Source organism: Gymnoscopelus braueri (assembly GCF_963280865.1).
Source record: "Gymnoscopelus braueri genome assembly, chromosome: 5".
Taxonomy (NCBI): Eukaryota; Metazoa; Chordata; class Actinopteri; order Myctophiformes; family Myctophidae; genus Gymnoscopelus; species Gymnoscopelus braueri.
In genome coordinates this window covers 13454754-13479828 of record NC_137606.1, presented here as the reverse complement: position 1 = coordinate 13479828, position 25075 = coordinate 13454754, and the positions used below count along the sequence as shown (strand labels likewise).

The 25075-nt window shown below is 44.7% G+C and overlaps 1 protein-coding gene across 2 annotated transcripts in view; it reads right to left on the bottom strand.

Moving 5' to 3' along the window:
• Positions 1-25075, bottom strand: part of fat3a (FAT atypical cadherin 3a) — a 220568-nt gene that overhangs the window by 144249 nt on the left and 51244 nt on the right. For both annotated transcript variants that reach the window (XM_080428619.1, XM_080428620.1), the window contains exon 2: positions 8616-11948. In XM_080428619.1, coding sequence (XP_080284745.1) covers positions 8616-11928 — 3313 coding nt within the window. In that variant the 5' untranslated portion in view covers positions 11929-11948. The remainder of the gene's footprint in view (positions 1-8615; positions 11949-25075) is intronic.

The window sequence follows — 25075 nt, the reverse complement described above, 5'->3', positions numbered from 1 at the left end:
CGCACACACACACACACACACACACACACACAAAGGGGAAAACAGCCTGGTATCCAGTAGTGCAGCTGTACAGTAGTAACTCATCTGTCTGTCTAGGACGTTGCGCCCCCAATCTGTCCATTTTCCGTTTCACTCTCGTTCCCCTTGTCGTTGACCTTACTTACTGCCTATTTTGTTCTGCCACCAGAGCTGTACCAAAAAGGAACGAGGAGCCGGAGGACGTGAGAGACAACCGAGTTGATGAGGTCAAGGTTGTCACGGTGAGAGACGTTAAGGGTTTTTTCTGCTCAGGTACAAATACGTCGGTCGCCCATGGCGCCTGTTCTATTAGAAGGAAAATCTAATCATTTGGATATCGAGATCCACAGCATGGCTCCGATGTGGATCTTGGACTTCATGCGGCCGCCAGTCTGAAAGTCAGTCATCTATGATGTCAGTCTTCTTTGACATAATTGTTATCTGTGATAACACAATCAAGTTTTAAGCCCGACCCGAGCCCCTCTGACTTCCATTATGAAATTAAAGTTAAATGTTTGAACCCATTGAATCCGGGAACGAATCTGTCATTTTAGATTTCTTTGGCTATTCAAAAATAGCAGATCTACAAGCTCATAGCATGGCACCGTGTCTTTATCTTTTATCTAAATCTTTAATTATATATTTTTTAAAGCGAACATTTGTACAATATTTTGTTCCAGAAGCAAAGATTTGAGTTACAAATGTTTGCTTAAAAAAATATATATTCAAAGATTTGCACACATTTTCATGATTTTTCAAAAATAGCAGATCTACAAGCTCATAGTGCGGCACTCGGTGCCGCGCTATGAGCTTGTATATCTGCTATTTTTGAATAGCCAAAGAAATCTAAAATGACAGAGATGCGTCCCCGGATTGAATGGGTTAAAAAGCATAAAACATAATGTGAAGAAATTGTGGAATTTGGCGCTGGTCGGTCCAGCAACTTGCAAGGTTACCTCTGAAAACACAGACACAGCCTCTGATAACCAGCTAGCCTCTTGCAGAGCCACCGCGTAAAAATATGATGTCGTCAGTCACCGACTAACATACCAGTAAACACAACTCAAAATGGCTCCTGAGAACAAACAATCTCTCTATAATGTAATGTATGGAAGATGCAGGAGGTACAATCTGCATTAAACATGCGAATCACACACACACACTAGCCTCGATCTCCAGGCTTTTATTGTTTAGTTTTGCTAAAAAATAAAAGCCTGGACCAGCGCGTCGGTGTACCCGGTATAGGAAGTGTTTCATTTCCCCAACCAACCAGAGTGCAGTGGGCGTCGCTCGTAATGTTGTGTTGACGGGGCGGGGGCTGACGGACAGATCGGTGAACCAATGGGATCAGGCGCATTCTCTCCGCGCTGATTTTAAACCCGCCCCTCTATACACGAAAGCAGGAAGGCTAGTGCAGCCTACACACACACACACACACACACACAGACAGACACACAAGCAATATGAATGCAGCCTCATCCATAACATAGCTGACAGGTCAAAACCCTATAGAAAAGGTCACCACTCCCTCGCTTAAGCCTGCAATTATAACAAATGTAGCCATTAATACGCTAATTACTGTAATAAAATAACTCTGCCTCTCTGAGCCACGTGAGACTCAAGCGTGCCAACGATTAGAAGTTCTCCCTTCGCTTTAAAAAACATATATTCAAAGATTTGCACAAATTTTCACGATAAAAAAAATAAAATAGCAGATCTACAAGCGCATAGCGCGGCACTCGGTGCCGCGCTATGAGCTTGTATATCTGCTGTTTTTGAATTGCCAAAGAAATCTAAAATGACAGAGATGCGTCCCGCATTGAATGGGTTAAATGAAGGACGATGAAAAGAAGACTTATGGCAGGGCAGCCAGGCCTTAACTAAACCAGGAGACCACCGAATACAGCAAGTCTTAGAAGTGTGCTAACTAGCCATCTGAGAGTGTGTGCAAGTGATAGTTAAGAGTATGAATTAATGTGTGTGTGGGTCCTCAAGTGTCTATTGGTGTATAATCCCCCCCCCCCCCCCCCACACACACACACGCATGAGAGGGGGAACTCCTGGCCGTTAATTTTTTTTTATCGCTGCTGAATGAGGAGCCATGAATTCCTCCTCCTCGTTCCTTTCTCTCACTCTCAACGGATCACAACAGTTCCCAAGGATAAGTGACATTGCGATTTAAAGCATCTTGATGTGAAGGGCTTCCTGCTAAAGAGAGTGGAAGGGGAAAGGTTCGGCCTGACTGGCAGGATGTGTGCTACTGAGGTGTGCAAACTGTGTGTACAGTACTGTATATACAGTACTGTGTGCACATGTGATTGTGCAATTTTCAGTTTAGGCATTTAGCAGATGCTCTTATCCAGAGCGTACTCACAATAAGCCAGGTAATCACATACTGTACATAGAATGCAGAGAGACAGTGTAGTGCCTTAACCCATTAAGACCTGAGGCCGATTCTATTTTTTTCTTCTAAATCCTAACACTTTGAAAAAATATATTTAAAAAGTATTTTTTTCACGATTTTTCAAAAAATAGCAGATCTACAAGCTCATGGCGCGCCATGAGCTTGTAGATCTGCTATTTTTGAATAGCCAAAGAAATCTTAAGTGACACAGATGCGTTCCAGGTCTTAAGAAACTAGGATCACAGGTAAACCAAGAATCTATAGCATCAGTTTAAAACAATATCCTAAAATAATAATAATGATAATCTGTACATTGAAAATAGGATACCTGGTAAACAACGGACCTAGCATCTGTTTAAATAAAATGCTATCAAAATGACATCCTTAACATTGTGGTAAAAGGTCTGCAGTTCTGACTGCAATGGGGAGTTTGCTCCAAGGAGGGAGAAGAATCTGGGACGTGTGGAGCATTGTCTCATCCCTGATGTTACGCTTATCAAGTCAACTCAGGCTTAGGCCCACTGAAACAATGGCATAGAACATGCATACACATACACACCTAGATGAACACACTCTTCAGGCTGATTTATAGCATTCTTCACCGTACGTTGGTGACGCACGCCACTAACGGCCGCTATACAAGCTCACGACTACATTGGCTATTTTGGACACTGGCGCTCCACGAAGTGTAAATACAGCGCCAGGTGACGATTTCCTCCCGCTCACATCAGGCTACCCACCCACTCTGGCAGAGCATAGGGAGAGAGCAGTCATTTTTATGGCTTGGATCATTAGATTAGGCTGAGACAAAAATCTTAACGCCTACACTCCACCATAAAACACAGCAGAACACACTGGGAGATAGACGCGTGCATGCAAAGTGGAGAGAGAGAGAAAGAGAGGATCAGCCATGCATGTCCCTCAAACCAGAGCCATAAAAACTAAAAAAAAACGGATAAGAGGCTATTGGAGAACCTGACTTGGATAGGGACACACAATCTGATGCAGGATCTGATGCAGTCACTATGACATAAAGAGACAAGATGAGTCTGATGCTCTTCACCAAACAACCTGTTGCCTCTGTGTTTGAGGCAGAGACAGAATGTCCACATCTGTCCTTAGCAACGTGCAATTAACATGCATGCACAGTGGAAGCATTTAAAGGGTATTTCATCAAGAGCGGCTGGACATTAATGAATATTTAGTGGCTGCATTAAAAGAATATGCAGATGGCAAGCTGGCCTTGGGTTGTGTGCGTGCGTGCGTGCGTGCGTGCGTGCGTGCGTGCGTGCGTGCGTGCGTGCGTGCGTGCGTGCGTGCGTGCGTGCGTGCGTGCGTGCGTGCGTGCGTGCGTGCGTGCGTGCGTGCGTGCGTGCGTGTACGCACATGCGTGCGTGCGTGCGGAACATTGATATGGCTTAGAGAGTGGGTCAAAGTAATATCCGTAAAGCTGTAAAGTCATGATGTGAGCAGTTGTAGTCTTTATAATTATATATGCATGTAGGTCGACCGTATGTACATGTATGTAATGTATGTACTGTATGTGTGTGTTTGAGAAAGAGAGAGATTGAGTGTGCGTATATACTAAGGTGTGGGCCAGTACAAGGCTCTTTAAGTTGTAATTGCGTTTGTAGTGTTTCCCAGCAGCTCCTGGTTGATTTATGAGGGTTGCCAACACTTTGCTAACAAGGGCCATAAATTCTCCCCTCTGCTCCTGCTCATCAACGCGGGACAAGCACGCCAGGTTAAAGGGCCGAGAGCGAGAGTGTGGTCGAATGTGTGTGTTTGAGTAGGTAATAGCGTTGCCGCATGGTGCACTGGTGTTATTGGGATTAAATTGCCACCGTTTTGCTTTCAAAAGGGTTCTAACACTGTGTGTTTCAAACGAGGTTTGGCTCAGCACAAGGAATTCCAGCTCAAAGTGCCTTTCTAAGAGTAGCTCCATTCTGTGAGAGAGGACAGTATGGAGCCAGGAGGAAGTCCCTATTTGGGATAGCTGACCCCTTCAGTGCCACGTCTTTTCCTCCGTTCCTCCGTCTGCACTACTGCAGTACAGTTCTGATGTCATCAACATAACGACTTAATATTACAAGGAGTTCCACTCTAGACTGATAGATGGATCTGAGATTATGAATTCACAAAATGTGAAAAATACACACACACACAGACACACACACACACAGAACAGCACTGCCAGTATCCTAATGCGAGTACGTAAGCATGAACACATAACACCCATCCTATTCTCATTGCACTGGCTCCCCGTTTCAGCCAGGGTCGACAACAAGGTCCTGCTAATTCCTCAACTGCATAAATGGACATGCCCCTCCCCTACCTACAAAAACGAATTGAGCCTATATACTCCACAAACCTCCACCCGCACCAGATCTGCAAACAGCTTCATCCTCCAGGTCCCCAGTACCATGGGGGAACAACCTTCCTATCGATTTAAGAGCACCGCAGAACTTTAACTCTTTTATTATTAATTTATTATTATTATTTATTTAGGAAGGCCTTTTAGTGTTAAATTGTTGTGTATATACTGTCAGCAATAGCCTTTTGTGCTTGACATTTTCAAACCCTGCTTTTAACCTTCTATGATTGAATTTTAACTAGGGAAAAGCGCTCCGCCAGGTCAGGTAGGTTATTGTGGCCTCCTGGTGGCGCTATAATAAGCCAATGTGAAAAGGGTGCCATTTCTTCCTAGGCCTTACACGGCAAGCGGACGCTGCGTTCATGATTTGAGGCATTTTGTTCCAAAAATTGACCTGCTGGTGGCACTAAAACAGGCCAATGTGAAAAGGGTGGCATATCTTCCTGGGCCTAGTGGGAATGTGCTTGCAAAATTCCACAGAAATCGGATGCTGCGTTTATGATTTGAGGCATTTTGTTCAAAACAAGCCACTCCTGCAAACTTTAGACGCCAATATTAGCCAATCAGGATGGATTATGAAAAATCGGATAGATCCATGTTGATCACATGACTATAAAGATAATGTGTACCGATTTGCATGATGTTTGACAAAATCTGTAGAGCGCTTGCCCCTTATAGACGCCATGCTGTAAAAAAGGTGTGTGGGCGTTAAAACAACAACAAGACATGGTTTTCACAGTTCTACAGAGAGGGAGCAGATGAACTCTTCACCTGACCGCTGAGAGTTGTATTGACCCCCGGATGACCTCTAACCCTGATCCATGGCTTCTTTTCAAGCCGGAGACTAAACAAAAGATGTCTCGTTATGTCTTCTGGCAATGGGGGGGGGGGGGATATTTTTTAACCAGCCCAAATGTCACGACGTGCTACACTGGCACCGAATGCACAAAATTACATCCCAACAGCTGTGTAAATGAAATGAAAAAGCTTGGGGCTTAGCCGGATCATCTCCACTTCACACACACACAACCCACAACACTACAGAGAGAATGAACACAATACAATTCCACTCTTTGAAATTGATAACAGCCGAGGGCGTGGAGTCGGAAATGGCATTTGAGAGGTTATAGCTTAGATCAAATGTAATAATGCAATGTTCAGCTGTCCACCAGAAATGAGAACTGACCTCCTTGCCCCATGAACAATTTAAGAGAAAATAGCCTTGAAAAATAGCAATGAGCCGAGAACACTGTGTTCTCTCAACCCCTGCAATATCAATAAGTGAGCAATTTCCTAGTATTTATATTCATTTAATTGGGTAAACATACTTCAATTATAGGACTTCGTTTTCACCCAAATGAGTTATTAATCTGTCTCTTCGCCGGACAGTTCAGTTTGCAGAGAGCAGTATGACACTATACGCGATTAAAATAGTTGAGAGAGTGAGTGGGTTTTTGCCTCTTTGGTACCTTGGCATGCTTGAGTAGAGCCCTGCAGTAAAATGTCATCTTCCTCTCTCTGCACCCTGTGAAAAAGCTCATTTCAAACACGATTTCATGAGAATCAATCTCAGGAAGTCAGGGCACTTCTAAGAGTGCAAACAATTTAAAGTTTCACACTCAAAAGATGACTAAAGAAAGCCAAAAGGAATTTAAATCATCTTTTGCAGAGTTGCAGAGCCTGCATAGAGTTCAAACATTTCAGCCTGTGGCCATCATTAGTGTAAACTTAACTTGTAGCCTTGTAAGTTGTAGCCTAATATTTTCAATTCAAATGTCAAAAAAGACTTCAGGTGCACACTTTGGCATTTATTATCAGCTTAACACGAACCTTTTGACACAATAGTGATAAGAGCACTGGTTCTTTAATGAGCGTTTCCCCAGAGGAGAGGAGAGAGACCACTAGCCTACTCTTGGCATGGCGGAGACTATGTTTTGCACCATATCCGTCCCTCCGTGTGTGTGTGTGTGTCTGTGTGTCCATCCGTCTGTGACCAGCTAATCTTCGGCACGGTTGGCCCGATCGCAGCGAAATTGTGCACGCACACTCCCTGGATGCCAGAGCAGAACCTCTGCCCGGATTTTTTCAGATCTGTTATAGCGCCACCAGGAGACACTCCTACAGATTTTGTCCAAACATCACACAAATCGGTACACAGTATCTCTATAGTCATTAAACCAAACTAATCCGTCAGATTTTTCATATTCCATCCTGATTGGCTAAGATTGGCTTCCAAAGTTAGCAGGAGTGGTCCATTTTGAACTAAATGCCTCAAATCATGAACAAAGTGTGCGAATGCTGTGAAACTTTGCACACACATTGCCACTAGGCCAAGAAAGAAATGCCATCCTACATTTTTCAAATCTTCTTTATGGTGGCGCTATAACAGGCCGATTCGTGTTTTTACCTATTTAGTTTATATAATCTATATTTTTTATTGAAACTGACAGATAGTTTCAAAAATAAATGTAATTGTATTTTTTTTTTTTTATAAAAGCTAAAATAAAAGATAACTTATAAAGAACAAAACTTATAACTTATAAAGATCATTCACAGCTGAGACTCAAGGAATAGCAATCCGATTCTCCCATTTCCCCTTTAGCTCAGAAACAAAAGAGCATGTAGTGGTGTGTTCTCACTGCTGTCTCATTCTCATTCCATGAGACGTTCCCAGACTTGGAGGAGGAATCTCTCCTGTGGAGAACATGGTTTGCTGGCAATTGGAAAGTGTCAAGATAATTTACAATCCCCATCAGAGATGAGGGCTTGTCCAGAAGCCCCTTCAAATCGGCTCTGTCCTTTGTCCTTTGCTGTCCTCAAAAACCCTGAACTCCGCTATTCCAAGCGGATCCTGCAAATCTCTATAAATCTCACGAGGAATGCAGTTATTTATTTAACCACTTTAACCCTGGCATCCCTATATGGGGCATTTCATTAATTCCCCAAACATTTATTGTTTTGAAAAATGGGGTTAATAATTTGGTTGTGTGGTTATGGGGGAAGTATGGTGTAGATTACCCAAAAATGCCACGGTCAAAATAATTATCCTTTTTCACTCTTCTGCAATAGCAATCTGCTCTCTCGTTCTTCAAAAGAAAATGAAGTCCGTCCGTCCCGCTCTTAAAATGCCTGGCTGTACTGACTGGACCTCACAGCCCGAGCCCTTTAAATAAGTAGAAATCAGGAAATATCCAAGAATACCTTGAAGCACATTGCCACAAAAGGCCTGTCAAAACATTCAAGGCCACTGTCAGCCTACAGACCCACAGGGACGTGGGGGGCGAAAAAGGGGTAGAGAGGCAGCCAAGGTGTGTGTCAGGCAGAAATGGCATGACAACTGCACTAAATGTAAATAAAGTGATCGGCAGGGTAATTCAATCCGGCAAGCGAGGCAATCTTCCAGACTGGAGCTAAGCTTATAAATCATGCCTCTAAACCTTCTTAAGAAACACCCTAGCCCCGAAACACAGCGCCCTGCTCCACAATTACATTCTTTGTCAGGGCCTGGACAGGCCCTGCGGAGCACGGCTCACTCTCTCCCATGCAGTTGAGACAAGACTTACAAGGTCCAGCACCATTAAATATACGAACACAGAGCTCAGGCAGAGTTAGCCTGCCTAAGAGGATGAACATCCAGCAGCACACTAAATCGAACAACGCCAGCCTCTAATCTGTTTAACGTCAAATTGTAAAAGTGTCTGTCATTCCCACTAGGAATATAACAGGACTAATTCAAATGATCGACATAACCGGATGTTTTTATGTTATTTTTTCAGATTTCTGTGTTTTGTTTTAAAAAAGGAGGAAATGGGTGCTTACCTGTCTCTTCGTCGATGGCAAATCGCCCCAGCCCGCTGCCGTCGCGGATGGAGTACTGGATTTCCCCGTCTCTGCCATCATCGTCGTCTCGGGCATTTACGTGGAGGACGGTTGTTCCAATTCGCGCGTTCTCTTTCACGGATCCCGTCATGGCGAAGTGGGAGAAATAGGGGGAGTAGAGGTTCTCGTTCACGTCCACCACCTCCAGCTCCACAAAGGTGACCGATAGAAGAGAGACGGGCCTGCCCTTGTCCTTGGCCCTCACAGTGAGGTTATACGACTGCTGGGTCTCGTAGTCCAGCTCTCTGAGCAGCCGTATGGCGCCGCTCGCCTTGTCCACCTCAAATCTCCCGTTGTAGTCATTGGCTAAAGAGTAGCGGACCTGGCCTCCCTGTCCCAGGTCGGGGTCCTGGGTCTCCAGCCAGGCCACGACAGTTCCAACTGGGAGGTCTTCTAGTGCCCTGGCATTATAGACAGCGGGGATGAATGCTGGGGGGCAATCATTGACATCCTCCAGCATGATCTTCAATGAGGTGACAGAGAATCTCTGGTTCCCTTTCTCTGCCTTGTCTCGAGCCTCGATCTTAAGATTGAAAGTGGACACAAACTCCCTGTCCAGCTGACCAGCGACATAAACAATCCCGTTGGTGCTATTGATACCAAATTGGGTGGTACTGGTCAAAACAGAGTAAACAATCTCCCCGTTGAGCCCGAGATCTTTGTCAGTGGCCTCTACTTGGATGACATCTGTCCCTATGGCAGTGTTTTCAGGGATAACCGCTCTGTAGCCGCTGTCTTGTAAAAACTGGGGTGCATTGTCATTGGCATCTTCTATGTAGATAGTAAGCAGACGCCAGGTTGTTTTCTGTGGGAGGCCAAGATCATAGACAGTTAGGTTAAGGAGATACCTATCTCTCTTTTCTCTGTCCATAGGCAGAAACACGCTTATGAGGCCAGTATCCATGTTAATATTAAAGCAGTTGTCTGTGTTTCCATCTGAAATAGAGTAGAGAATCTGACCATTGAAGCCTGTGTCGCCATCATAGGCATTGACCTCGAAGACGCTGGAGCCGACTTTTAAGTCTTCACGCACTGCTATATCTGTTGGGAATGCTTTGTCAAATTGAGGGGTTTGTCGATTGACAGAGAAAAGGTCTATGAAGCCTTCCTCAATTTTGGGCTTAGTGCTAGCTTTGGACTTCTTCAGTAACTTTTCAGCTAACTTTTGAGCTACCCTGGTCTCCTTGCAATTGAAAGTTTTGGGGGGAGATTTCCCATGCACTATGGAGATGTTGACAAACATTGGATCGGAAAAGTTTTCACCATCAGTGGCAGTTATTTTAAGACTAAAAACCCCATTCTTTGGACTGGCGGTGGCAAGGGATTGTTTCAATGTAAGCACCCCTGAATCAGGGTTGAGTTCAAAGAAACCCCAATCGTTCCCTGAAATAATCTTGTACTTCACAAGCTCTAGCTCATCTATGTCAATGGCGGACATTGTGGTGATCACATCGTCAACTGGGAAGTCCCTGGAGACCACCCCTTGGCATGCTATTTTCTCAAACAAGGGCTGGTTGTCGTTCATATTCTCCAGGTGGATTGTTACGTTGACTTCGCTCTCTCTCCTGTAAGGGGAACCCCAATCAGATGCCCTGACCACAAACATATAGCTCTCTGATGAGGACTCAAAGTCCAATTCTTTAGTGGTGCTGATGATGCCAGAGAACTGATTGATTTGAAAGGGTAGGGGCTGAAGGCTGGAAATGCTGTAAGTTATGTATCCGTTTTCTCCTGTGTCATCATCCACCGCAGAAACTGCCAGCACGTTGGTTCCGACTGGCACGCTCTCATTGACAAAAACCTCATAGGATGACTGAGTGAATGTTGGGGTGTTGTCATTGGCATCGTCGATCACGACCAGGACTCTTACCCTAAGCTCACTATCTACTTCCATTACCTCTAGATTAAAGGCATCCTGGTTGACCAGGGTGAACCATCGGGCGGTGGAGATCACGCCGGTTAAAGTGTTCATCTGGAAGTAGACAGAATCTGTGGAGGGAGTAAGGATGTATTCCGCGTCATCGGGCTCTGGACTGATTTTAACAGCTGCTACAATTGTGCCCGGGGGTGAGATTTCATTCAAACTAATTTCATACAGCTCCTGCTCAAACTTCACTTCAACTGTCTGCGGTTTCTTCACCATTAGGCGGATGACCTTGACAGCAGAGAACTTCTGAGGGGTGCCCCTGTCTTTAGCCTGGAGGGTGAGATTATAGCCATGAGGGTAATTCTCCCAGTCCACAGACTCCGAAGCCTTTATCGCAAACTCATCTCCCTCAGATCTCTCTAGAATAAATTGGCCTGAGGGGTCTCCGGCCACAATCGCCACAGAGTCAGTTTCTCCATTCAAGCCCTCATCGAGGTCCTCTACCGTGATCACCGCATACACAGGGTCTTTATCCAGCCATGAGGGGATGTGTGTGACCACGCTCATGACTGGGACATGCTCATTAAGACGTTCCACGTGGACAAAGAGCTTGGCCGTGCTGCTGACCCCATTGTTGCCGTACAGCTTCATCCCGCGGTCCACCGCCTGGATTTCTAGGTCAAATCGGTTCTGCTCATCGATGTTGAGCCTCCCGCTGAGGGAAACCACGCCGCTGGTCGGGTGCACCGCAAACATCTCCATTTTGTCCTTGAAGAAATAATAAAATTCGCCATTCGAGCCGATGTCGGCGTCCGTGGCGGTAACTTGTGCTATGCTAGTCCTGAGGGGGGTGCTCTCCGCTATGGTGACGGAGTAAGTGGTGGGCGAGAACAACGGTCGGAGGTCATTCATGTCCAGCACTTGGATGCTGACTTTGGCCCAAGTCTCCAACAGGGCCTCGCCCTTGACAGAGGCCTTCACGGTCAACACGTAATTATCCTGAATCTCCCGGTTCAAGATGGCCGCGTTGCCGCCTTTAGTCCTAATGCGCAGGAAGCAGAAGTCGCCCAGCACGTACTCCTCTGCCTTGAAGAAGCCCTCGTCGTCCCCCGACGTGATCCTGTAGCGGATATCCCAGGAGCGCACGGCCAGGTGGATGCCCATTTTAACTTTACTGTTGGTGTAGGTGCGTGCCGCAGAGTTCTCGTAGACGCTGGCGCGGTAGACGGGCAGCGTGAAGCCAAAGTGAGGTCCATCCTGGGGGAGACCCTGGGGGTCCTGGCAGTGGCAGGGGGGTGGCTGGAAGAGCAGCAGCGGCAGCAGCAGCAGGGCCAGGCGGAGGAGAAGGGCACACATGCCTGCCCACTGGCCCATATTCACAGCCATCCCATTATCACTCTTCCATCCTGCAGCAAAGAGAGATGGGGGGAAAAGGAGCAAGAGGGGAAAAAAATGAGGAGGAGAGAGGGAAGGAGAGAGAGGGGGATACATTAGTAACAGGGCAGCAATGGGAGGGATTTACAGCATCAAAAGGCACAGCATGTATGCGTGACTTGACCTGTGCCCTCTGGGGCCTGACAGGTTACCAATTATCCATCGGATCGCAAAGATTAATTGGAGGTGGGACGTGGCGGGACTTGGGGGGCAATGCACAGTAACCTGGCAACCGTCAGGAGGGGTGACATCATCTGTGTGTGGACTATATGGACACTGACAGTCAATTGCAAGTTTCAGAAAAACCAGAAGTGGTTTGGGAAGGAACAAAATAATTGCACGGCTAGCAGGAGGAGTGTAGCATCACCGAAACACACACCAAAGAAAACATACAACTAGCCTCACAGAGGACAGAATGACAGGGCTGCCTCACAATGACCCTATCATAACCCTCTTCCTGAAATACAAGAGAATTGCAATGCAGCGTCTGAAAAAAGCACGCTGTATCTCCAGAGGCATACCAGCTATGGTTTTAAAACTGGGAGTCAAATTGCTGTTGTGCTCAGATTTTGTTCTCTCTTTCAGTAGAAAAAAATATGCTAGTCCAAAGTAAGCAGCCACAAATATGTGCCAATCCGGGCACTGGTAGAAACCCTGATCCGGTAAATGGCATGTTGTGGTGATAGGAGCGCCACGGCGGTCTGTGTTCTGATGACTCGGCGCTTTCCACCACAGTGGATGGGGAGAGAGGGGACAGGAAAAGTAGACCATGTCCGAGAGCACAGCTAATAATACAGTGGTGAAACAAGACCGCCTCGCACTGACACACACACACTCTCTTATACGCACACACATGCACAAATACATTTTGTAAGCACACAAACTCCCCTCTTGTCTTTTACACAAACTTCTGACCTAAAAAAGAAAAAAGAAAAAAAGAAACATTTAGCTTTTCAACCATGGCCAAAACCACCTCAGCTGAAACAATGCAAACCGCCATCTAAGCCTCGATTTAAATAAGATTCATCAAGCATCTGCGGAACAAAGGCTGGAATCCACCAAACTGAGCTGCCAAAGACAACGTGCTATTTTCAGCTGACCTTAAACTGTCATCACATCGTCAACTTTTCACTCGGGGGCGGGGGGGTGTTGTACAGAAACTTTGAGGTGTAAACAAAACGACTCTTTCCTCCTTGAAAATGTGCCTGAGAACAGTCGCATCAGCACTTTATTGGGTCAGCACATCTTCCCTTTTGAAAACCTCAAGGATTAAGTACGGCAGAGGAATATGCTTGAATGGACAAATTGCCAAGGGAGCAGGAGTTGCTGGATTAATATTCTAGCAGTGGTCACAGTAACGATCCTCGGACATCATATGCTGAATAGCTAACTGCCTGGCCTGTCAGTGTGAGTGGAGGAATGTTTGCACACACACACTGTGGGTGGCAGGTTTGGTGCTTTGGCGAGACAGACCAACTGCCCTATACGAAGGGAACTGTCTTGGGAGCAATCTACGTAACAGCTAATGTATACCTATCAACTGTCAATGTGTCTGGTCAAATGTTTCCTTGAGCAAGGCACTGCACCCCTATCCAGCACGCTCACTCCAAGTCACTCTGGATGGATGCATCAATTAAATGCCTGAAATCTAACCGTAAAAAAACAACTGTTCCAAAAGGTTTTCCGTGCGGTGTAGACATGAGAGTGCTTCAACGCCAATTTGCTGCTTTTTCAAAAGTTGTCCGAAGTTGTCTGGTGTCTTTTATAGTCAGAAATAGACTGAAAAAGAGAGCACAGCCACAGATATAAAAATAGTGTGTGATTGACTGCATTGTGGCGCCACACAGATCACATTTGCTGAGAAACAACACGACGACAAAAAGCTATAGCAGACAACAACAAAAAACAAACAAACAAAAAAGAAACACGGAACAAAGGGATCAGAAAACAGAAAAAGGAGAGAGAAGACTTTGGCGAGAACGGGAAAATAGTGTAACGAACAGAGACACTCCTTATTGCCGTGCAAGGACTTGTGTTGTTGACTGCACTGCGCCACACACTCAGTGCTTCCCGACTCATGGTGTGTGACCGATTCAGCTGCTGCTTCCGGGGCCCATGCTGGCCCATAAACAACATGCTATTCAAAATCACTCTGAAGAGAATCTGTGGAAAACATATGCTACGGCTTGCACCAGTGTTGATTTCGTCGACTAAAACTATGACGAAAAATGTTATAAAAACTAAAACTGAGACTAAATATATTGACAATTTCGTCAACAAATAAAAACTAGACTAAAATGTTAGTGAGGGACCAGTGGAGAAGAGATCCAGTAGAACTAAAAGACGAGTCATTTTATGCTTAGCTGTGCTCGGGTGTTGCGCTCTGAAAATAGCAGATCTACAAGCTCACAACTGTGCGACGCGTTGTGAGCTTGTAGATCAGCTATTTTCAGCATGCAAGTGTAAAATCAGCCATGACAACGCCATCAAGGCACCGCCAACTACATTTTAGTCGACTAAAACTAGACTAACAGTAAAACATTTCAGATTACTAAAATATGACTAAAACTAAATGGAATTTGATTCAAAAGACTGACTAAAACTGAATCAAAATGCTGTCAAAATCAACACTAATGGGTTGCACTCCCGTGCCATACAAAGCTTAAATACATCCATATTTAATGCATATATTCTGGGAAAGGCCTACAGTCTAGCTAATAATCAGTATTGCTGAATATGATTTCACGACTGCTGGAATGAGCAGCTTGTCTATATGGAAATCCTCATTATAATCTAACAGCCTGTGGCACCAACAGTAGTTACAATAATAGAGTCAGGCAAACTTTAACATACTGTGCTATTTTCTGTCGTGTTGGAATCCCACAGTGCCCATAAGGCATCTGATTTTGGAACTCCCCTAAACACATATTTGGCCTAACTCAGCACAGCTATGTTTGACAATCCCCAGCCATATGCACAGGAGCATGCGTGCGTACACACGCACACACACTTTCTTTTTTTTCCCTCTGAGCACACCAAATCATGTTCTTTCCCTCTGCTAATCCCCAAATCGACCAGCGCGGCCGTTCAGGAGCAAGCCTCTAATGGCGTTCTAAAGCTGTGGCGGCCGCGAGGTCGAGGGTGTCTGAGCCTATCGCACACACTCAACTACCTGCCATGCAAAGAAAGACAGGCTCACACCATCAGATAACAGAACTCTGTCCAGATCATTGACAATGGCGTTCACAAGGACAAATTACCAGAGACCCAACACTCGCCACCAGACACGGACTGTTAAGTCAAGCCCTGTAGCAATTTATGTGGGTGCGCATGTGTATGCCATCTAAACTTACGTGAGTGTGTGTGTGTGTGTGTGTGTGTGTGTGTGTGTGTGTGTGTGTGTGTGTGTGTGTGTGTGTGTGTGTGTGTGTGTGTGTGTATTCCTTAACAGAGGAACTACTAAAGTTGCTTTGTGCCTCCAGTCGGACCAGTCCTTATGTGGAAACATGCTACGCTACGCTACGCTACATTTTGCCTACGTCACCGCACTTCACAGTATACCTGGCTCTCATCTGCACAGTGAGCCGGGGAAAGATCCGGCTGGCCTAATCTGCTGATCTAACTCCTGTTTTACAATAGCCATGGAGAATACTCAATTCCGATTAACCCGAGGGTGTGCATTATTTTCAGATAACGTCACGGGTGAGGTCTCATAGAGTCATGGCAGTTCTAATTTAATGTGCATAAATTGCAAAGTGCAAAATTGTACTGTATTAAAGGTTATTTCTAACATTAGCTACAAGCTGTCCTTAAAATAATATGAATTTCAATACAATTTTCAACCTTTTGAGGGAAGACAAAACACAAGTTGGTATTCTGCAAAATGCTTAATGTTAATGAACCCTCAGCATTTTGCTGAGTCCAAGGTTGACTAAGATAGTGTCAATACAAAATACTCTATTCAAGGAGCGTATAGCCTAAAAACATGAATAAACATGACAACTTACTCCCTACAACACCCAGGCCAACGATCCAATTGAACTAGACTCATCTCCCTCCTGGGTACCAAACTGTATAAGTGGGATTATCAATGTCAAGCTGTGCTTTTATTGAAAAATAATGCAATGCACAAAAATAAGAACAGTAAGACTCGATATATAGACAACGCAGATTACTTGTAGACATTTGGCAGTTGTCATTTTACAATACTACATTTTCAACACATCTTACACTGATTGGGAGACTAGTAATATATGGCAGTATGAATAATGTTATCCCATTCAGTATTCAAGATAATGACAAAGTATTTTAAATGTAACTGTGCTGTTTTACATTTTTGCCTAATAAAATATTCAATCAAAGACACTTGACACAATTCTATTCTGTTAACTTTCCCACAGTGAAATGGATCTGAGCACATTCACTTGCAATGACAATTCAGTCATTGCAAGTGGAGTCTACAACGCATAACAAGTAGATTTGCAGGTTCATCTATATTGGGATTGGCTATAGTGTTGTGGAGCATGTTGAAGACATACTGTACAGTACACTGTATATAATGAGTCGTAGGAGGCAATGGGCATTGCTCTTTGATTCAGATCTGAGTAAACACTCTGCATCACACACACACAGACACACACACGCACGCACACACACACACATGTGTGTAAGCATGTGGTCAGGGATGGGGTATGGGGTTGAGGAGATGGTGTGAGCATTGGGATAGTTGAAATTCCTGTATGTCTGTTCATAAGTCCATAATTACCATGTTGTTTCTATAAGAAGAAACCCCACACGCCTCTGCATGCATTTAGAGTCTGACAAACACGTATACACACAGACACACACACACACACACACCGCAAGGGACGACGACACAGAAAAACACTATCATTCTCTGCCGAGAAACCCCACTTACTGTCAGCGCTAAATACTCTCTCATTAGCTTCCCATTACAGGCTAATTCTCCTTGATTTGTCTTTGGCAAACACCAGCCACACACGTCCACACCCTGGGACACACTGCTGGGCAGTCAGTGGTGGGGGTGGGGGGCTACGTTGCACAGTATCTAATATACTGTACATCACACGGTACACTGCATGCAGTGCATATGTACTCTGACACACCTCGGCTCACAAAATCAAGTGAACTTCCAAGTGATTGTGTTTTTTTGTCATTTTTCGGCCTCGTCGTGTAATGTGTTGTCCCCCCAAGGTGTGTCTTTTTATGCTGCCTTAGTTATAGCTGACATGCTGACAACGCAACAAACAGACGCACCGTGCGAGGGAGGATATATAGCGGAGATGACAGGCACAGAGAGGTAGCATAATAATGCATAGAGGGAGGTAAGCACCAGGCACACTAAAAATAGCCACAGACTACCCACGCAGACTGTAATACAGACATAAAGACATGCAAGAGATGTGAAGGGAAAAATGAAAATAAGTCTTGTGGCTGTTCAGACACACAGCTCAGTAGGATATTATGTGAGGTGCCTAGGGTGTCCCATCCAGGGCTACAGCACTGCCTAAAACCTGTTCCCATCATATACAATGAGATTGTTCCTCCTTTCCCCCTGTGATAAATACAGCCTTGACCTTCCCTTTCCGGAACACTGCATGAGGTGGAGTGGAGGGATGGGGGGAGAGGGAGAGAGAGAGCGAGAGAGCGAGAGAGAGATAAACTCTCTCTCGCTTTGCAAACTTTAACTTTGCAAACTTTACTTTGGAAGCTTTATCTGCCTTAACAAAACAATAAAAGCCAGCGTACCTTGTAACTTATCAAAATAATTTAAATACAAATCACAGCAAATACCTTTGGCAGGGCAGCTAACATCTCAAATATTTGTACAGATATAACTAATCCACAAAAAGTAAACAAGAGGATCACAAAGGCTCTGGCACAGTCTCGCCAACAAGACTAGTCTGTCTACAGTGTTTGGCTTTAAAGCTGCCCTCTGGCAGGACACAATGTTGCCACCAGTGCTAAAATCACGCTCTGAGGGTGAGCTGATGGCAAGAACACACAGGTACTACCTTGCCAGGAGGTTCACTCTGGGGTATATTCACATTAAAATCGTCTATGTTAATTTAACTCGGTATACAAATGTGACCAAGTGGACCCTGTGGGTCCAATTGGTTACATCTGTACACTCTTACTCTCCGAGTTAAATTGAGACTATGGATGTGTTGTTGAGTGGATGTCCCAGCCTGTCAGCGGTTTGGTCTTGCTGCCTGCATCAGGAGATAGCTGGTGGCTGTTCAATTCAGCTTCAACATACAAGAAGTAGCAACTAGGGCTTCTTAAAAAAGCTGTGTTCTTCTGTATTTTGGCTGACGTAGCTGGAGCATCGACTCTGCATCCCCCTGGTGCAGTAGATCTGGATGTGAAGATGAGGCAGTGCAGTGCTGGAAAACTATTTTCTGCCTGGAGCTTCGCAGCCAACTTTCTCCACACTGCTCAGGGGCATCATGTCTCGCACTATAAAGTGAGATTATATCTTCCCTCCTTTTTTGATTGCTTTTCATATGGGGCAATGGCCTCGAAAGACAACGTGATTGATCGTTGTTCTGGCACAGCCTCACTGATGCTGCCAAGAGCAGAAGAACCACTAGGATGTTGGGCAATGTTAACTTGGGCCCGCATTTTCATGCTCTCGATGTGGTCTAGGTCTAGGATGGTACATTTTCACAAGATGGAACATTTGTGTTCCCCGTTTTGGTTGGCATCTGCGCTTCACCCCTTTTAGATATCCAAAACACACTTCTATATAATTGACGGCGTCAAGTTATCTTTTTTGTCAACAGCTTCCTAAGCTTTGGAGGATGACGCGAGTTCACATTCACCATAGCTTTTGTGCCCCTTTGGTTCCATTCCACTCATTTACATAATCCACATCCAATTTCTTCACCATTGGGAGCTCAAACAACGCATTGCTGTAGGAAATAGACTAGCCTAACTGGCTGTTGTTGCATTTATTCATCTTGTTACAGGTTGTTAGATCGATCCATGTCGAGTATAAAATGTTCCATAGTTTATCATTGTTATTGACATACATTTTATAGTAGCACTATAGTTGTTCCTATGCCTGTCAACTCCTGTTTATCCACTAATCAGCAATAAAAATGGCCATGGGGCAAAAATCCAATTAGAAGAAAGAGAAAATAATCCACACAGTCTTGAAAGTAGCCTATATGACTTTATTAAACCGAGTAGTAGAACGTTTCGACTTATCCAAGGTCTTTGTCAAGGCATTGTACCTGACCAAGTCCTTGGACAGTTGTTTTTGTGATCCAGCACCGCCTGGACTGCAGCTAAAATTCAATTACCAAAAATCTATTATATCAATTTCGTAACTCCAGTTACAAACAAAAAAACAAAGCAAAAAATAATAATAATACATCTACCAATGTCAAATAATGAGTATTTGTTTTGTCACTTGAATAGCATTTGTCTGAAAATTGGCATAAGAGCTGACAAGTGGTCCATAGCCTCATAACCTGTGGCAGACTGGCGTTATAATTCAAATCAATACAAACACTGTCAGCGAAGCATCTGTGTACACAACAGCAGTACTACAGTAGGTGTGTGTTTGATTACAGAGATGAACAGCAAATGACTGCCACTCATATACCACCGACTAATCCTTCTGGCTAATATTATCTGGCCCTTAGGCATGGTGGGAAAGAGAACACAGCCCTGATGGTTGGTGTGTGTGTGTGTGTGTGTGTGTGTGTGTGTGTGTGTGTGTGTGTGTGTGTGTGTGTGAGAGAATGAGGGGGAGGTGGGACTGACATTCTGAATAAAAAGAGCTTTGCAAAACACACACACAGAAAGAAGCAAACCTGATACCTTCACTATTGAGTCACCAAAAATCTCAGACAGTCTCCTTACACACACACACACACACACACACACACACAATGGCTCAGTGTCTGTGCCTCACCTGTGTTCTCCATCACAGTCTGCTTGTCTAGGTGGGGACTCAGGGGAGCAGCTGCTAATCTCCTCATTGCTCCAGTTTACAGTCCTTCCCTCCACACTGGCCTGCAGTCTCAATCTCTCCCTGACACCTCCTCCACTAGTGCTACAGCAGGGCTAATGTAATGCCAACCATTATAAGATCATTTCTCTCTTCTGGACTCACAAAATAAGTACTACGTTTGGCTCTGGGTTAATTACATAAGACCAAATCCATTTAGTATAAAGTGTCAAAATATGAACCATTTCCAGACTGGAAAATACTGTATGGGTTAATGGTTCACATCTGGGACTTAAACCAGCGCATTACTTCTCCCCCAATTACTATGATATGAACAGAATCTAGGGGCAAAATAAAGTGGGTTTTAGGGGTCTCACTAACTGTTTGAATAATTAATGGAAATATCTTAAATATAAAAAACAAAATCTGTGCAAAATTGAGTTCTAATAATGTTTATTTTTCCTTTCATTGGGGTTAATTGCTTGAGAAGAGTATTTGACATTTATTAACAGAACTGACTACATTATCTGATCAACCTCGTCCTGCCTTCGTTTTCTCTTCTGTGGTCGCCCAAAGATGAAGGAAATAATGTTAATTGTGGGTGTGTTTCATATACTGTAGGTGTATTTGTGTGCCTCTATAATACAGGAGCTTTCCATGCTGGCACACCAGCAGTACCACCTGAATGAAACCAGTACATCAGCCATAAAAAACTATGCTTTCCTAGTTTCACTTCCCCCTTATCAAACCTATCCCAGTTCTCCTGACAAAGCCTTTTTTTATCATCTTGTATTGCATATTCGGTTGTTCTCCCAATCCCATCTCCCATAATGTCTTGCAATAGCAGTCTCCATAATGAATAATACACTGGAAGGAAGTGTTTTATCGCCAAGAAGATGTGACACAAACTGCAAGGTAGCTGTGGAAGATACGGTGTTTTTTCTGAAGTTTTGAGGGCACTTTTTTAATGAGAAATAGGTTAGCAAGAAAACCAGATTCAACTACGGACAGCATTTCTGGCAAGAATTACGATGGAGAGTCACAAGGCATTATCTATGCAAAACCACTGAATAACCAAACTAGTGCATTACCTCACTACTGTACTTCTTCAGTTGAACTCTGCAAAGTCACCACATTTTACAATGCCAAAAATATCAGTTTAATTACTTGCATTAAAGGCATTCTATCCAGCAAGCACGTTTATCTAAATACTTTCAATATAAAAACCTGCATCAATGCTACTTGCAAGCATCTCAACTCAGATTTCCATCTGTCCAAGCAAGCACACTAGTCCTTTTTCTACTGTAACCTGACCGTATCCTCTCCCTCACCGAAAGAAACACGTCCATGTCCCTTCTCTGGCCCTTTCTCCCATTAGCATGCTAATGCCTCAGCGTGGCTCCTTTTCCCCCCGTCCAACCAACACACAATTCCTCCTCCACCCCTGCCTGTTCCACACTGGCTCAGTTTCCATCCCTAAGCTCACCTGCCCCTCTGCTAACCCGCGTTAATATTTCACTGCAGCCTTACGCCACGCGTGCCAGATTGATTTCAAGACGGTTCTTATAGCTATTTTCCATTCAGCCAAACTACATTGGTGAGTCTATGACACGCTTAGCAGGCAGACAGGCACCTCTGGTATGTCCTACTGTACAACTTATGAAATATTTAGTGGCAGGAGAGGAGTCCCACTGCTCACTTTGTATAGTTCCTGCTCAACTGGGAGCCAAGTGAACCAGTAAACAAAGCCAGCATCTCTTATTACATTTCCAAAATACATTTGCTTCTCATGACAGCAGAAGCTTTAGCCAAATTGTAAAATTAGCACACATTGCAGCCTGCTATTATTATGGCTGGCCAAAAGAGTGAATTATTCCACTCACACTTTGATATCATTGATTAAATAAATAAGTGAGTGCAATAATAAAACCAAATGAATCAGTTATATTCCATCAATGTTTTGTGCATACCATATTATGACTGACCCCTAGAGTTGATAGTATAGTGTAGTTTTTATTTAACCTTCGAAGCTGAATCAGGTTTCGTGTTGAAATGGTTATCTGATGCAAATGCAAAAAAAAACACAAACATTATCCATCTGAGAACATACAGGTCCATTTGGTTACATTTGTACAGTCTCAGAGTTAAAACCCGATATACTTAGTTGACTGGGGTCCCCCAGGGCATATTTTTCCCTCTCCACCAAATCTCTTACAGCCGATCTACAAGTTCAACGTGACGCGTTTGTGAGCATGTAGTTAGGCTGCTTTTAACAAATTTTCGCCCGCCGAATAGGGAGGCTAGGGTTCATGTGGTTAAATTAACACATTTTACGGTGTAAATAAGCCTGATTGTTCAACATGCTAGCACTGCTCCAGTTCACACAGTTGTTGTGTAAAGAGCACAGCCGGAGGGGAAACGTGAGCTGCCTCCTGTTCAAAACCTCCTATTGATTCAGCCAGAGCCTTCAGACCGCCCCTACTCACCATGGGGTGAGGCAGGCAGGGAGAACGCCAATGAGAGCAGGGCCAAGTGGGAAATGATTGCCACACAATAGCAATCAAGTGCACATACAAGTGAACTCACACATGCATGCACATGCACTGCACTCATATACCCTCGCAAATACATGCGGTTCAGGCTCATTTGTGAGCCTGCACAGCTGAAAACAAGGAGCAGTCGTTGCTTGTGTGGGTGTGTGTGTGCGTGTGTCTCTGTCTGAGTGTGAGTGTGTGTGTGTGTGTGTGTGTGTGTGTGTGTGTGTGTGTGTGTGTGTGTGTGTGTGTGTGTGTGTGTGTGAGAGAGAGAGAGTGTGTGCGCGCGCGCGCGCGGATCAAATGAAAACAAGACGGACACCAAACAGAGCACAGACAATTATAATCATTAGTGCTCACGTGTATTGACCAGAGTCACTTCTGGCTTCAGGCTAGAAGGAGAGGGGCCAGGTAGATGAGAATTAACGAGAGAGACAGAGAGAGAGAGAGAGAGGAGACAGAGACAGAGACAGAGACAGAGACAGAGAGACAGAGAGACAGAGAGAGAGAGAGAGAGAAGAGAGGAGAGAGAGAGACAAGAGACACAGAGAGAAAAGCCAAAAGAATATCAACAAGATGGGGAATGGATAAGAAATTCAGAGGAGATGCGGAGTGAATGAAATAATATTGGATAATGGATTCACATCTCAAGACGCATACATGGTGAGCTAACCCCAATACTTTTCAAAACCACCACACACACACACACACACACACACTGCAAGGCATGCTGACACCCAGCAGAGTGTGTCAGACTATCACAGCAGGAGAGGACAGATCACAATAAGGTAGATGAGAGGGAGCGATACCCGGCCAATGAATCAGACCGGAGCAGAGAGAGAGAGAGAGAGAGAGAGAGAGAGAGAGAGAGAAAGACAGACAGGGGGGGGGGGGGAGAATTTCTGAGCAGCTGCCAGATTCGTCCCAACTGTCTCTCCCTGCAGAGGAGGGTAGGATGAGGGGCAGAGTGATGGAAAAGAGAGAGAGAAAGAGAGGGGGATGAAGAAGAGTGAGCACTCCTGGGCATACAGGGCATGAGTGATCGGAAGAGAGGTTCAGCGTGAGAGAAAATAACAAGGATTGTCCTGCTGGGAGAAAGAAACGTACGAGTAAGGGAAAGGTTTCTTGGCTGGCAGAGAGAGAGAGAGAGAGAGAGAGAGCTCAGGGAGAGGTGAAGTGTTAACCCATTAAGACCGGGAACGCATCTGAGTGTCATTTTTTAGATTTATTTGGTTATTCAAAAATAGCAGATCTACAAGCTGCTTACAACCCTTGTAGATCTGCTATTTTTTTTAAATCGTGAAAATGTGTGCAAATCTTGGAATATACGTTTTTTAAAGCGAACATTTGTAAAATATTTAGTTCCAGGGACCCCCCAGAAGCAAAGATTTTAGTTAATAATGTCCGCTTAAAAAAAACCTAAAAACAAATATTTGCACACATTTCATGATTTTTCTAAAAATAGCAGATCTACAAGCTCATAGCGCGGCACTCGGTGAGCTTGTAGATCTGCTATTTTTGAATAGCCCAAAGAAATAAAAAATCACACCCAGTGTGAAGTGGGCGGTGTGGTCATCACAGTGGTCATCACAGTGGTGGAAGCTCACTTCAAAGTGCATAGTCCTATTTATAGGGTCATTAATTTCATCATGTGTCTCGCTAGCCAATCACAGTGCTGAATAGAGTCAGCCAATAGAGTCAGCCAATCACAGTACAGCTAGGGGTGTACTAATGCTAGGTGTGTACTAATTATGAGCCAATCACTGTACAGCGAAGGGTGTACTAATGAGGTGTCCCAACCCCACTTATAGGGGCGGCTACACCGCCCAAAAATGACACACGGATGTCTGAAAGGGTTAAGGACAATGGATGCTGCTTGTAGCAAGAGAAGACAGACAGACAGTCTGGTACTGCGCTGGCTGGTGAATATTGTCCTTTACAGTTGGACCTGCATTGATGCTGGCTTTGACTATACAGAACCAACCTGCTGCCTATAACACTGAGAGAGAGAGAGGGGGAGAGAGGGGGAGAGAGAGAGAGAGAGAGAGAGAGAGAGAGAGAGAGAGAGAGAGAGAGAGAGAGAGAGAGAGAGAGAGAGAAAAAGTCAGAGTGCATAATGTATGTGCGTGAGGATCTGAGGAATGGTGAGGAACAGGAGAGAAGGGAGAGACAGCAGCGAGAGAGAGGGAGAGAAAGGAAAGGAGGGGAAGGGGAGTGCAAGTCACAGGGAGGAGGATGAGGAGGAGGAGGAGGGGAACAGAGATGTGACACACATATGGAATGAGCACATTGGAACAAAGCTCACAATACCAGCAGTGTAACAGAACTCAGGGAGCAGAGGGGGAGAGAGAGAGAGAGAGAGAGAGAGAGGAGAGAGAGAGAAGAGAGAGAGATGAGAGAGAGAGAGAGAGAGAGAGAGAGAGAGAGAGAGAGAGAGAGAGCAGGGGGGGGAAGAGAGAGAGAGAGGAGAGAGAGAGAGAGAGAGGAGAGAGAGAGAGAGAGAGGGAGGGAGGGTGGGAGGGTGGGAAGGAGGGAGGGGGCATACGTCTCTAAAGAGAAAAGAGTTAGAGAACACCATTGAGGA